Source organism: Penaeus monodon, chromosome 43 (assembly GCF_015228065.2).
Source record: "Penaeus monodon isolate SGIC_2016 chromosome 43, NSTDA_Pmon_1, whole genome shotgun sequence".
NCBI lineage: Eukaryota > Metazoa > Arthropoda > Malacostraca > Decapoda > Penaeidae > Penaeus > Penaeus monodon.
Window position 1 is genome coordinate 2,828,030 of NC_051428.1, and position 15,000 is coordinate 2,843,029.

Sequence of the window (15,000 nt, forward strand, 5' to 3'; positions counted from 1 at the left end):
CGTGTTTGTTTCTGTTTCTGCGTGCGTGTTAATTGGTCCGCGATGATGTGTTTGTATGTGCGCGCGCGTCTGTAATCTGAATATTCATATCCGTCGGCAAACGCTCCGGAATTATCTCCGTCGCGATGAAATTCAGCGCTCGCCTCGTGCTTGCAAGCCAGCCACGACCACGAGGCCACATGAGGCAACATGGTAGGCAAAACACACCAACATGTTTTTGATTACTGTGTATTTAGCGGCGTGTTTTTGGTCTCGGGAGAATAACAGAGCGGCGGTGTAGCGATGGCGGTAGCGGTGGCGGCGGCGGCGGCGGCGGCGGCGGCGAAGGCGGGGAATAAAAGCGTTTGAGAACAGAGCGACGGTTATTGTACATTTGGCAGTGCGTAAACCCGAGGGGTGATTATCGTACAGGTAAATGCATATCGTGCAAGATGTGTTACCGAAAGGCGGTCTGATGAAAGCATTACATTTGTGCTAAATAAGAAAAAAATACGAACGAAAACATTAAAACATATACGTTAAAAACTAACCGCCAGTTAAAAAAAAAAAAAAAAAATCAACTAACAGTATATCTAAATTGCTGAGGTTAAGGAGAAGGACTTGCCTCTCCCCTTCCCCTCCCCCCCATGCTCTCCCCTTGTTTCCCTCGCCCCTCCCACACCCTCCCCCCTCCCTTGCAGCTTGTTTTGCTTTGCGCCGCCCTCGCCGCCCGCGAATTAATGCGAGCGTTTGATAACCCGTCGAGAGCGAGCACAATGGCCTGACGACATTTCCCTCTGTCTTCCTCTCTTTCCTCCCCTCTTCCTCCCCTCTTCCTCCTCTTTTGCTCTCACCTTTACCCCCCTTTCTTCACCCCCTTCCTTCTCCCTTCCCTCCCTCTTCCTCCCCTTTCTTCACCCTCTTCCTCCCACCTTCCTCCCCTTTCTTCACCCTCTTCCTCCCTTCTCTCCTCTTCCCCTCCCTCCCCCTCCCTCCCCCTCCATTCCCCCGGGCCCCCCGCGACGAGAGTAATAAGCAACAATATATTTTAGTACGGAATGTCACGGGAAGGCGAAGTAATAACTGTAATACGAAGAGAACCTGCTGTGTCCTCCCCTTCCCCTCGCCTCCCCTCGCCTCCCCTCCCCTCCCTTCCCCTTGCCTCCTCTCCCCTCTCCTCCCCCCTCCTCCCCCCCTTGGAGAACCGAGAACCGAGGTAGAAAAGCAAGGGGGAGAAAAAAACTGACTTCATTTGTTTTCTTGGCGATGGCGTGGGCGGTGGAGTTTAAGGTAGGCATAGGGAGGGAGAGGGAGAGGGAGAGGGAGAGAGAGAGGGAGAGGGAGATTGAGAGAGATGGAGAGAGATGGAGAGAGAGAGGGAGTGGGAGAGGCGGAGGGAGAGACAGATAATAAAATGAGACAATCAGGAGAAAACGAAAACGAAAAGAAGAAGAGAGAAGAAAAATAATAAGACAGAGAGAGAGAGAGAGAACGAGAGAGAGAGAGAGAGAGAGAGAGAGAGAGAGCGAGAGAGAGAGAGAGCGAGAGAGAGAGAGAGGGAGACGAGACGAGAGCGAGAGAGCGAGAGAGAGCGAGAAGAGCGAGAGAGAAGAGAGAGGAGTGAGGAGAGAGAGAGAGAGAGAGAGAGAGAGAGCGAGCAAATAAAGAATGAGAGGCAGGTGGACAAGAGCGCCAGGGGTCATGACGGAGTGATCGTGTTTACTGGCACCCCGAACGTTCCCTCTTACCTCTCCAGCGTTGAGTAATTTAAAGCAAGGACAGCCTTCGATTCGACATTAAATTTTCGGTTTTACACGGAAAATGATGGCGGTTGTTAATAATGTAAATGGGTGAATTATGTTATTACTGTTATTATTTAATGACCGGCAGTCGTTATAGAGGTATCGTGACCCTCTCTTGATCACTAATTGTAAAGCATCAATTAAGGACAGCTTTGGCACTAACGCTGTTAACGTTTTAACAATATTTCTTTTTTTTTTTCTCGTTGAAATGTAATACCAATTTTTCCCGCCTGCAGCAGCCCCCGCCGGGTATGGAGAGAGCGTATGTGCATTATACGTATTTTATTTATATGTTTTGAGCTATTTTTTGACGCTCATGGACTCCCAGCAAGGGCCATGGGCTGTCATGGCGCTGATTTTTTTTTTTTTTTTTCATTTGGGGCGCCATTATGCTTGTGATGGGGGGGGGGGGAGTGGTGGGGGGAAGGTGCTGTCACTTTGTATACACACTCTTGTATGTGTTCAAATATCTGAGCGCAGTGGGACGCACCAATATTATGTATTCTTATATAAGTATGTGTGTGTGTGTGTGTTTGTTTAGGAAAACATTCGTGTGTGTGAGTGAGTGAGTTGTGTACACACAAACACACACACACACACACACACACACACACACACACACACACACACACACACACACACACACACACACACACACACACACACACACACACACACACACACGCAAATATATATATATACACTATATATAACCAGAGATTTTAGCTTTGCCAGAGCCGAGCATTGGAGTGTATAAGTGAAGAACGCGGCGATGTATGGCCAGTGTATGAGTGTAGAGCGTTGCGGTGTATTGATTGCAGGGTCGGTCTCGAAGCTGTGAGGTGTATTGCATTGGACAGGTAGGTGACCCGCCGGCCGGAAACCCTGGCTCCGGGCCACCCGCTTCCCTGGGCTCCACGAATCGACTGTGTGTTCTCCCTCCCCCCCCCCCTTTCTTTCTTTTGTTTTTTTTTTTTTTTTTTTTTTTTTTTGGGGGGGGGTTATTTTTTGGGGGTGGAGGATGGGCGAGGGGTAAGAGGGTGAGGGGGGGGGTGTAAAGGGAGGGTTAGGGGGGGGGGTTGGAGAAGTATTCATTGTGGAACCATAAAATGGAAACCGAATTTTCGACGAAGTTTATAAAGCATTTTTGACTAACGAGGAAATGTCACTTGGATTTTATGGGGTAATTAATTAGCCAGCAGAAACCATTTCAAGGTTTACTGTCTTCATCCTGAGGGACCTCTTCCTTCTTCTCCTTCTCGTATTCCTCCTCTCTCCTCTCTCTCCTCCTCTCTCTCCTCTCCTCTCCTCTCCTCTCCTCTCCTCTCCTCTCCTCTCTCCTCTCCTCTCCTCTCCTCTCCTCTCCTCTCCTCTCCTCTCCTCTCTCTCTCTTTCCTCTCCTCTCTCTCTCCTCTCCTCTCTCTCTCCTCTCTCTCTCTCCTCTCCTCTCCTCTCCTCTCCTCTCTCTCATCGCACACACACACACACACACACACACACACACACACACACACACACACACACACACACACACACACACACACGCACACACGCACACACGCACACGCACACACTATGTCAAAAGGGTTATCTTTTCCCCTCCTTTCTGTCGTGGTTTTCCCTATTCACTCTTTTATCTCTCTTTAGGTATTTATTCCTCCCTCCCTCTCTCCGTCTCTCCTCCCCTTCTACGTAGTGTATTTTATCGCTCCACTTCCCAGCTTTCTATTCTGGCTTTGCTCCTTTCGCCCCTTTTCCTTTTTATTTGTCTGTTTATTTTGATCTTTTTATTCCTCTTCTCCCATTTCATTCCGCCACTCTCTCTCCCGCGGTTCCTTCTCTCTGGGTGTGTCTTTCTATTTTTCTCTCGCTCTCTATTCTCTTCTCTCTATTCTCTCTCTCTCTATTCTCTCTCTCTCTATTCTCTCTCTCTCTCTCTCTCTCTCTCTCTCTCTCTCTCTCTCTCTCTCTCTCTCTCTCTCTCTCTCTCTCTCTCTCTCTCTCTCGTTCTCTCGTTCTCTCGTTATCTCTCGTTCTCTTCTTTTTTCTTTCTCCCCTTTTCGATCTCCGTGCCCCTCCTCCTCACTCCCAGAATCAGGAATGCCAATCACCCTCCCCCCTCTCGTATCTCTTCCCCTTCCCCCTCTCCTTCCCCTTCCCTTTCCCTCCTCCCCTTTCATTCCTCCCCTTCCCCTTCCCCTTCCCCTTCCCCTTCCCCTTCCTTCCTCCCCTTCCCCTTCCCCTTCCCCTTCCTTCCTCCCCTTCCCCATCCCCTGCCTCCTCCCCTTCCCTCCTCTACCTCTGTCCCTCTGACATCCATTACAAATTATAACGAGTAGTGTAAAGTCTGTTAAAAGGGCCGGAACATCATACGGGAATGCAAAAATCTACTCCGGGGCACTAAACACGAATTTATCGGGCAGGGGCGATGCTAGGGGATGGTTCACCCCCCCCCCCCGCCCCTCTCCTCGCCTTCCATGTACCGCCCTGTCCCTCCCTGCCCTACGCTGCCCCTTTCCCTTCCTCCCTGCTTTCCCTCCTCCTTTTCTCCTCCTCTTTCTCTTCCTCTTCGTCTTCTTCGTCCTAGTCTTTCTTTTCCTCCTCTTCCTATTTTTTTTCTTTTCCTTCTCTTCCACTTCCTAATTTTTCTTTTCCTTCTCTTCCTTTTCCCCCATTTTCTCCTCCTCCTCCTCCTCCTCCGAATGAGGAGAATCAAGGGACGTAGATAAAGAGGGGAAAGGGGAAAGGGAGGGGAGGGGGGGAGGATAAAGGGGTATAGGGGAGGACGAATGAGGGGAAATAAGAGAGGTGAATAAAACAGAGGGGAAAGGGAAAAGGGGGATGTCTAGTGGTGAAGTAAAGGATGGTGTTTTGTTTCATATTTTTTTTTCTCTCTCTCTTTTTACTCGCTGGTTTAATTTTTAGGGGCAAAGGATATTTATTTTGTCTATTTATCTCCTTCATTAATTAATATCCCCGTTCATTCATTTAGCCTAGGCACTTTTAATACCGGTGCCATGTACTCATTAACACATACACGCACATGCACGCGCACGCACACACAAATACACATAAACACGCACACATAAACACACACACAATAAACACACACACACATACACACAAATAGGCAGGGGGGGGAGAAAAGGGGAGGAGGAGGAGGAGGGGAGGAAAAAAGGGAGAGGAAGGAGGAAGAGAGAAAGGGATATGGGGTAAAAAAAAAAAAAAAAATTAGGAGACCATGAAACGAAGATACCGAAGTCCTTCTTAAACAACAACAACAACAACAACAACAGGAAAAAGAAGGAAGATCCATCCTCCTTCTTCTAAAAGGAGGAGGATGGATCCTTCTTCTCCTTCTCCTAAAATGGCAGAGTACAGAGGGCATGAAGCAGCCTCTCTGTGCTGTTTATATGTGCGAGTTCCCCCGTTGTCTGCGTGCGTGTCGGAGGGCAGACGGAGGAGGAGAAAACAAGGGGACAAAAGCAAGCAAGAAAAGCGAGGAGAGAGAGAGGGAGAGAGGGAGAGAGAGAGAATTAGAATCGTTAGTGCAATGTTTTTTTTTTTTTTTTTTTTTGGGGGGGGGGTGGGGTGACGGCCGTGGTTTGTTTTGTTTATGTCGTTAGTGTTACATGTGTTTGGTATTCTCTAAAAGGTTTTCCATCCCCACCCCCCTCCCCCGCGGTGGTAATTTAGTACCGATATGTCGCGGCTGAAACGTGATGGAAAATCGAGGGAGAGGGAGAGGGAGAGGGAGAAGGAGGGGGAGGAAGGAGAAGGAGGGAGAGGAATGAGGGAAGGAGGGAGGGAGGACGAAGGTGTAAGGTGGAAAGGGACAGAGGGAGAAGGAGAGAGAGAGAGAGGGAAAGATTCTGAGAAAGGAGATACATCAAAGAAAAAAAAAAAGAAATTGGAAGACAGCAAGCAAAAAGAAGAAGACTTATGACCACTCAAAGATAAAATAAAGACGGAGAGAAAAAAAAGTTTATATACAGTGTGTCTCGTGTTGGCCGCAATAACCCCTGTGTTTACTGCATGATCATATTTATTACATATTTCCACTGCATGATCACTGGAAGACATGAAGAGCAACAGATCAACAGAAGAAAGAAAAATATGTATATATGAAGGATGGGGAGAAGCAAAGAGCCAACAGAGAGACATTATGAGAAGACCCACAGATGAAAGGCCTTTAATGGAAAATAGAACAGTAGAAAAGTGAACGCGCCTTCGAGAACAAGTGGCCAAATAAGGGAAGAAGGATTGGTAGAGAACGGTAGAGGGAGGGAGAAGGGATTAAGCGAAGGGGGAGGGAAAGGGAGAGGAAAAGGGGAGGGAGAGGGAGAGGATTAAGGGAAAGGGAGAGGGAGAGGGAGAAGAAAAGGGAGAGAGAGGGGGGAGAGGGAGAGGATTAAGGGAGAGGAGAAAGGGATGATTAGGGAAGAGAGGAAAGAGAGAGGGGGGAGAGGGAGAGGATTAAGGGAAAGGGAGAGGGCGGGACATAATTCTAGGCCAAGAAGACCTTCCAGTGATAATCCGGCTAAATTATGCTCTTATCACCAGGTCAGAGAGACGATTGCTTGTATTATGGCGGCTGTTGGGGGTGGGGGGGGGGGCAGATAGATAGACACAGACACACACAGACAGAATAAATGCATACGTGTTTGGGTTGGTCTCTCTGTGGATAGTGAGAGAGAGAGAAAGAGACAGAAAGAAAGAAAAAGAAAATAAGGAAATAATGAGACATATATATACGTTGTATGTATACGTTTGTATCTATCCGGTGAGTTCCTTGCCGGTTGCATATTTTGTTGACGTGACGTGGAATCCTGTTGCCTCAATCTCTTTCGTATGTCCTGGCTTGTACTTATTAATATTTAAATATATTTACTTGTAAGATGTAATGTTCTGTGAATTATTATAGAGTAAAAATAGTCATTGTATATTTCTTCACAATTTGCAATTGCCTTTCTATTCAGTGAAATATCCTGACTGTTCATTTCTTGGTAACAAAATATGTAACGTAAAAAAAAATGTGACATTGATGATAGAGTTTTATTAGTCATGAAGATAGATATATTTGGATGAAATTAATCGTCCTTTGATAGATTGCAATATGTTTATATATGAATCACCATATTTCCCTTCCAGGTGGTATATCAATATGCACTTTTGGCATTTATCATTATATTTGCAACGTGACAATGAACCCCAAAATTTGATGGAAGTTTTCAAGTGCTTTCAATTGATTGCAAGTAACTGCCTCTTTGATTAATTTGTTAATTTACTTCTCAGTTCCTTTATTCGATTCAAAAATTATATGTATGATTGATATTCCATTTTGTTTTGGGTATTGCTACGTTTGTCTCTTCCACTCTTCATTATCATTCATTCCTTATTCCCCTATTTATCCCATTACGTACTCTCCTGCCTTCATCATCCCCCTTCCTTTCCCACCCTTTGACGGTTATATATATATATATATATATATATATATATATATATATATATATATATATATATATATATATATATATATATATATATATTATTTTTTATATACTTTATTACTAGTCCTCCCCCCTCCCCTATAAAAAAAGATTATTACGTTTTACCCTTAATCGCATTCTTTATCACTCTGTGCCACTTACTTCCCCCTTTTTTTTGTAAATTTACTGCTCCTATTATTATTATTGTTATTTATCGAAAACCTTCTTCACTTACTCAACACCCCCCTCCCATTTCCCCTTCCCTCCCCCCCCTCTCCCCTCCCCCTTTATTTACCAACCTCCCTTACATAACCTTCATCCCCCTCCAATCCCCCCCCCCCCGCAGACTCCCCCCTCCCCCTCCCCTCCCCCCGAAAGAAAAAAAAAAAAAAAAAAAAGGAAAAAAAAAAACGTAATAAAATTTAGAGATTCAAAAATGCAACTTAAGTGGTGTTGTCTCTCCCCCATCGTGCAGCTACGTCACGAGAAACCCTTCTACTACTCCCATCCTGAAGTTGACAGCATGGTAAGTCACCATCACCATCACCATCACCATCATCACCTTCACTATTTTGTCACCATCACTCAACCAGGGTGTAGATGCCTTGTTCCTTGGTCCTCGTATCCTGGGGTTCTCCTCCTCCTACTCCTCCTCCTCACTCCTACTCCTCCCTCCTCCTCCTCCCTCCTACTCCTCCTCCTCCTCCTCCTCCTCCCTCCTCCTCCTCCTCCTCCCCCCTCTTCTTCCTCCTCCTCGTCCTCCTCCTCCTACTTCTCGTCCTCCTCCTCCCTCCTCTTCTTCTTCCTCTTCCTTCTCCCTCCTCTTTTTCTTCCTCTTCCTTCTTCTATTCATTCTGTTAATGTGTATATTCTGTTTTTCTATATTTTTTCTCCGTCTCTTCTTTTTTTTATTCTGATTTTCTTTGTTTCTCTCATTTTTTTTCTAGTTTTTTTTTCTTGTTTCTGTTTCTCTGTCTCCCTCCCTCTCCCTCTCCCTCTCCCTCTCCCTCTCCCCCTCTCACCTCCCCTCTCCCCCTCCCCCTCTCCTCCCTCTCTCTCTCTCTCCCTCTCCTCCCTCCTCTCTCTCTCTCTCTCTCTCTCTCTCTCTCTCTCTCCTCTCTCCTCTCCCTCCTCTCTATAGAACCCTCCCCCCCTCCCCTCCCCCTCCCCCTCCCCTCCCCTCTCCTCCCGTCCCCTCTACATCACCCCCTTACCCCCCCCTTACCCCCCGCCCACCTAACCAACCACTACCCAACCCACCTGCCCACTTCCCAGCCCACCCAACCCGCCCACTTGGAATCCGAGAGGGCGGGTCCAAGTAGCAGGCCTTTTGTCACAACCGAGTTTCAACTTAGTTCCGAATTTTGCTTTTACAGATTAGACAGGAGAAACCATATTATCAGGCAAATCCAGAGCTTGATAGCTTAGTAAGTAACAGCTGATCGCTTTTCTCTCTCTCTTGTGTTATTTGTTTTATTAATATATAAATATATTATTTTTGTCTTTGTGTGTTTTATACTTAAAAGAGATCTTTGATTAAGATGGCATTTAAGAGATGATATAAATTGATTTTTTTTGTTCTTCATAACTTGGATGTTTCAAGTTTGTAGATATGTATGGATATATATATATATATATATATATATATATATATATATATATATATATATATATATATATATATATATATATATGTTGTAAGTATTTGATTATATGCAAATGTATAATTAGTGTTCATTTTATACGGTTTCATGTCTGTGACTATATACATGATCATTAGATTTATTTAAACTTTATATAAAACTTGTTAATAATAAGAAATATGATTTATATTTATGTAATTAAGTAGATAGATGTTCAATCATGTAAATCAAACTACTCATTAAAGATGATATGTTAGATAACATGTAAATATCGAATTATTGAGAATTTTGCCGAAATAAACAAGTTTACCACATGACAGAAAATTCGCCAGTTGTTCATTAAATGTTTTTATTTCATCAGAGTATGCAAATATATATTAATTTGAAAAAAAACAAACTAATTTTGTAATGTTGTTGTTTTTCTCATTTTTCTTCTGGAAAGCAATAGAGGGGTATATATTATTATTTCTGTTCCGGGTGTTGACAAGAGCTTTTGTATAATACATTTAAGATTTCGTCATCTTGTCCAGTTCTCAGTGGTGTTTCATTTCTTTCATATTTTATGTTAATGATGATTATGAAAATCGTAATAGCAGTAGTAATGATAATAATAATAACAATAATAATAATTGTTATTATTATTATTGTTAATATTATTAGTAATCTTTATAGTCTGTATTTGTAAAATCAGGTAAAAAACGTGTTTTATATCTCTCTGCTTCGTTTAGTAGCGAAAAAATACCGAGTTACTCTTGCCGAGAGTTAATTAAAGGATAAAGGGATTTAAGGTGAAGGTTATAAGTTAAGAGAAGGTTACAGGTAATTAATAAGATTAATTGCAATAAAGAAAATTACCGGTAGAGAAGACTACTGCAGGTAACAGTAAAGGTTATAGGTCTTGACTTAACGAGACGGGGTTTGAGTCCGCGCGGCCCGGCCGTGATAGACAAGGAGCCGTTATCGGGAGGCCGGGGCCAGGGCGGGGCCAGGGATGGGCCAGGGAGGGCCAGGACAGGGCCAGGGCAGGGCCAGGGCGGGCGCAGCGCCGCCCGCAGTGCCGCAGCTGTTGGCGGCGGCATAGTGAACCCGGGCGCGGAGGGCGAGCGCGGCCGCCACCTGTCGCCGCGGACGGGCCGGGCGGCGCTGGGCGGGCGGAGCCGTGTGGCAGGCATGGGCGTGCTGCATGGCGGCCTCCCTTCGCCTTGCGCCCATGCAAAGGTCGCCACCGTGCGCCGTCGGCGTCTAGGGCGTCCGCTGTAGCGAGGGCGCCGTCCGGTATAGCGGGGCCTGCTCAAGGGGCTGTGATAGAGCGCCATTTTGTTTGATTGGTGCATCGGCCGGGCGGGCGGGCCGGCCGTGGCGGCTCACGGCGGATGCGCCCTGCCTGTTAATATGCAAATGTGTTGCAGAAGCATCATGGAGGCAGCTGGCCGCGGGGCGACCAGGCTTCCCGCTCGGGCGGCGGCCAAGGCACGGTGCGCGGCCGCCTCGGGAGGGATCGGGGAGCAGCGCCTTTGGAAGGAGTCGGTGCCAGGCCGAAGGGCGGGCCTTCGGCCACAGGGGCGTGGGAGGCGAGTGCGGCGGAGGCGCCCGGGGAAGCCAGCTGGCGAGGCGGCCCCGCGGGCGGCGGCGTCTGGGAGGCGGCGTCTCGGGGGCTCCGTCTCTCCGGCAGCGCCTCCTCGCTCCACCGCCGCCGCCGCCGCCGCCGCCGCCGCCTGCTGCTGCTGCGGGAGGGGGGCTGCGACGGCGGGGCGCTCGAGGCAACACAAGGGGCTTAGGCTTCAAGGGAAGGGAGTTCAGCCTTAAAAGATTAAAAAAAGGGTATAATTGAGATAACAAACTGAGTTCACGGCGGTCGAGAAAACACTCGCTCTCGGCTCTTCCCAAGATTGTATATAGAAACTTCAAATCAAGCTTAAGACGTCGATAAGAGAGAGAATAAAACACGCCTTTTACAAACGTGTCAGACAAACACCACAATTATCCAGGCTCAGGTCTGGCCAACTGGCGTATGGCTTGTCGACGCCCGCAGCAGGATAATCCAAAAAGCCGCTGGATTAAACCCTTGATTCTCTTAATCATTAAAGAAGATAGCATTAGATGAGTATGAAAATTCACTCCTTCGAGGAATGTGAGGCGAGGAGTGTATACTGTTACTTGTATCAATGACAAACCAAATAGACAGCTTTAAAGAATTAATAAAAAAAAAAAAAAAAAAATCCAAACAGTCCTCTTTTTTTTTTCTTTTTTTTTCTTTTTTTTATTCTACTTTTAGGCCTTTCTTGATCCAAATGTTTGTCTGACTAAAATCGACCTTTTTCTTTAAATCTCCCCCCCCCACAGATGGTCCAGGCGATTCAGGTGCTTCGGTTTCACCTCTTAGAGTTAGAAAAGGTAAGGTTTCTTCTGGTTTCTTCTGGTTTCTTTCAGATGTGTCTCGAGTGTGTTTCTCCTTGGTCTTTGTTGTTGTGATTTCCAAGGTTTGTTGTTGCTTTTGTTATCATTAGCAATGATAATGATAGTAATGATGATAATGATAATTATTATTATTGTTATTATTATTATTATTATTATTATTATTATTATTATTATTATTATTATTGTTGTTGTTATTGATAGTAATAATGATAATGATAATAACAATAGTGATAATATGATGATAATATGATAATGATAATGATAGTAATAATAATAATGATTGTAATAATAATAATGATTGTAATAATAATTTGAATAATAGTAATAATAATAATAATAATAATGATGATAATGATGATAATGATAATGATAACAATAACAATATGATTATCATCACTTTATTATTATTATTATTATTATTATTATTATTATTATTATTATTATTTTCATTGCATGATGTCCTGTTTGCTGTTTATTTGATTATGCTTTCGAAAGGACAAATTCCTGGATCTAACTTAATATGTAATATGACTTTGAGGATTTTTTTTTTCGGTATAATATTTTTCTTTCCTGTAAGTCCATTTTCAAGAATTTTGAATCTCAGATTTAATGAGTTGTTTTCATGGTTTAATCCTTTTAAACCTTTTCATGTTTTTTTTTTTTTTTTTTTCTTGTCCTCGGTTATTTCCTTAGCTGATTTTTTTTTTCTCTTCTCCCTTCTCCCTTCTCTCTGTCTCTGTCTCTCCCTCCCTCCTCTATCCCTCCCCCTCCCTCCTTCCTTCTCTCCCTCCCTCCTTCCTTCTCTCCCTTCCCTATCCCTCCCCCTCCCTCCTACCTTCTCTCCCTTCCCTCCCTCTCTCCCTCCCTCCTTCCTTCTCTCCCTTCCCTCCCTCTCTCCCTCCCTCCAATTCCCTCCATATTCCTTGAAGATAGAGACATGTTTTCCACTCTCTTTCCTTCCCTCACAAATCTTGTACCTCTGCCAGCCAACAGCAAGGAAAACAAGTTTTTATTTTCCTCTCTTCCCATCTCCCCCCCCCCCTCTCCCCCCCTTTGCCAACCCCCCTCTGTACGCTATTTCGCATCATAGTTTTCATGCGCTCCTGAAATTGTACGATTTTCACTCTTAATATTCTTTTCCTGTGGAATTTGGATAATGATAAACCTATTAGTAGGATTTGTTATCAGGATTGTCGATCGCTTTTTGATAACTGGGTGATTCTTAATTATTCATTCATGCATTTATTAACAATTGTTGGATTCCCCCCCCCTTCCCCCCCGTTATCACCTGTCCTTTTTTGGGACCGGATTCATGAATATAAATAATCTATGTATCATTTCCTCTTTATTAACATCAAGACCACATGTCAGGAGTTAACATGGATTATATATTAGATACTAATACGTAAACGGAATATCCTTTGACTCGTTCGTGATTGCAGTGCGTGTATGCAAATTCAATCTCGGAGAGGTTTTCAGCTATTTTGGCAAAGGCCGTGCAACGCTCCGTATGTAAATCATTCCGTGCTTCCCCCATGCCATTCGGAAGCGTGTCGAGAAATGCCTTTTGTCACGCCTAAGCCTTTTGAAGACGAGATAAAAGATAAGGCGGGAAGGAGGCGGAGGAGGAGTAAGAAGAGGAAGAGGAGGAGGAGGAGGAAGAGGAAGAGGAGAAAGAGGAGGAGGAGGAGGAGGAAGAAGGAGAAGAAGAAGGAGAAGGAGATGGAGGTTAAGGAGAAGGCGAAGGAGGAGGAGGAACAACACCCATCGCTCCCATGTGTTTTGAGTGGGAGGGCAATCAGCTGGGCTCCGGCGATCAGCTGATGCGCGACAAACACGTGTTACGGGAGAGGCGAAAAGTGACGCGCTGCCGGCGGTGTGACGCTTGTGGTGACGGTGTCTATTTTCTTCTCTCTGCTTCTCTGTCTCCGTTTCTTCTTCCTCCTTCTTCTTCGTGTTCTAATTGTTCGTGTTTTTGTTCCTGTGCTTATTATCTTGTCATTTTTTTTCTTTCTTACACTTCCTCCACCCTCTTCTCTCGTTTGCTTCTCCTCCGTTCTTTCTCTGCTTCTTTCTTTATCTTTCTCCTTCTCTCCGCTTTCGTAAATGGTAATTTGTCATAATTTTGGCTGTCGAGTGATTGAGAGTTGGTGGATTTTGGTGAGACTGTGGGAATGTTTTTAAGAACAGCTGTGCTTTTGCATAGACTGATTTGCATATATTAAGCGGTTGTGCGTAGGTAATGCACGTGTGTGTGTGCGTGTGTGTGTGTGTGTGTGTGTGTGTGTGTGTGTGTGTGTGTGTGTGTGTGTGTGTTGCGTGTGTGTACATGAGCTTGTGTACGTATATGTACTCGTATGTATATGTACATGTGTATGCAGCAACGAGCTCCTCCATGGTAATTGAACGAGATGCCAACTTTTTTTTTTCTAAGGAGCGACGAGAGAAGAGGAAGCGCGAAGGGGGAGGGGGAAGGGGGGAGGGGAAGGGGAAGGGGAAGGGGAGGGAAAAACAGCGTGTATGGTGAATTAGAAAGATGTTTTTGTATAGACGTTGCAGTGGCATGTGCCCGGAGTTCAATTATAGAGGAGCCTGTCTGGCAGTTTTACCCCCCCCCTCTCGTATGCCCAGCATCTCTCTCTCTCTCTCTCTCTCTCTCTCTCTCTCTCTCTCTCTCTCTCTCTCTCTCTCTCTCTCTCTCTCTCTCATTCTCCCTCACATTCTCTCTCATTCTCATTCTCTCTCCCTCTCCTCCTCGCCTCTCCATCATCCCCCACCCCTAATCCTTCCCCCCCTCTCCCCCTCCTCCTCTCTATATCTCACTTTCCCTCTTACCTCGCGGACCAGTGTCGTCCTCCTTAATAAGTTCCCTTTACTTACGAGCGTATTTAAATAAGGCACAATCTCCTCCCCCGACGAAATAAATAAGCAAGGCTCCGGACTGCCCCGTGACAAAAATTCAATGCCCACCGTGCCGACAAGAGCGGCGGGGAGCTGCCAGATGCTATCGGTTGGTGAATTACAACCTTGTATCTGAAACGTGCTGGCTGTGATCTTTATTGGTGCCCTTGCAATTTTGTTGCAGCGGGACCCAAGAATAGAAAACGCCGTGGTTGATTGGCGATTATCACCTTCCTCGTCGTTTATTTTATTATTTGTTTAGGTGGTATAATTGTTGTTATTATTTTAGATTTTTTTTTTTTTCGTCTGGATCGTGGTTGAGTTGAATTCAGGGTTTGGGGGGAGGGAGGGGGAGGGGAGGGGAAGGGAGGGAGAGGGGAGGGTTAGCCCCCCCCTCAAGGCAAGAATGTATCCAAAGTGGGTCGAAGATGCGACGGCGTTTGGGTTAGATTGTATATCCTAAATGCGGCGTTGAGAGAGCGTGCGTGCGTGTGTGTGTGTGTGTGTGTGTGTGTGTGTGTGTGTGTGTGTGTGTGTGTGTGTGTGTGTGTGTGTGTGTGTGTGTGTGTGTGTGTGTGTGTGTCTCGTTTGATGATCTCATGCTTTGCACTTATGACGTCTCGACCGACTCGTGGCCACCCACCCTCGGCCCACCTTCAGCCACCCACCCTCAGAATACCCTCTGCCCACCCTGTACCCCCCACCCTCTGCCACCCACCTTCAGCCCACCCTCGGACTACCCGCTGCCCACCCTTTGACTCCCCTTAT

The 15,000-nt window shown here is 45.6% G+C and overlaps 1 protein-coding gene across 1 annotated transcript in view; it reads left to right on the forward strand.

Moving 5' to 3' along the window:
- The window catches only part of LOC119568074 (homeobox protein homothorax-like), a 195,680-nt gene that overhangs the window by 55,932 nt on the left and 124,748 nt on the right, over nucleotides 1-15,000 (forward strand). The window contains exons 4-5 of the mRNA XM_037916474.1: nucleotides 8,647-8,697; nucleotides 11,257-11,307. Of these exons, the coding sequence (XP_037772402.1) occupies nucleotides 8,647-8,697; nucleotides 11,257-11,307 (102 nt within the window). The remainder of the gene's footprint in view (nucleotides 1-8,646; nucleotides 8,698-11,256; nucleotides 11,308-15,000) is intronic.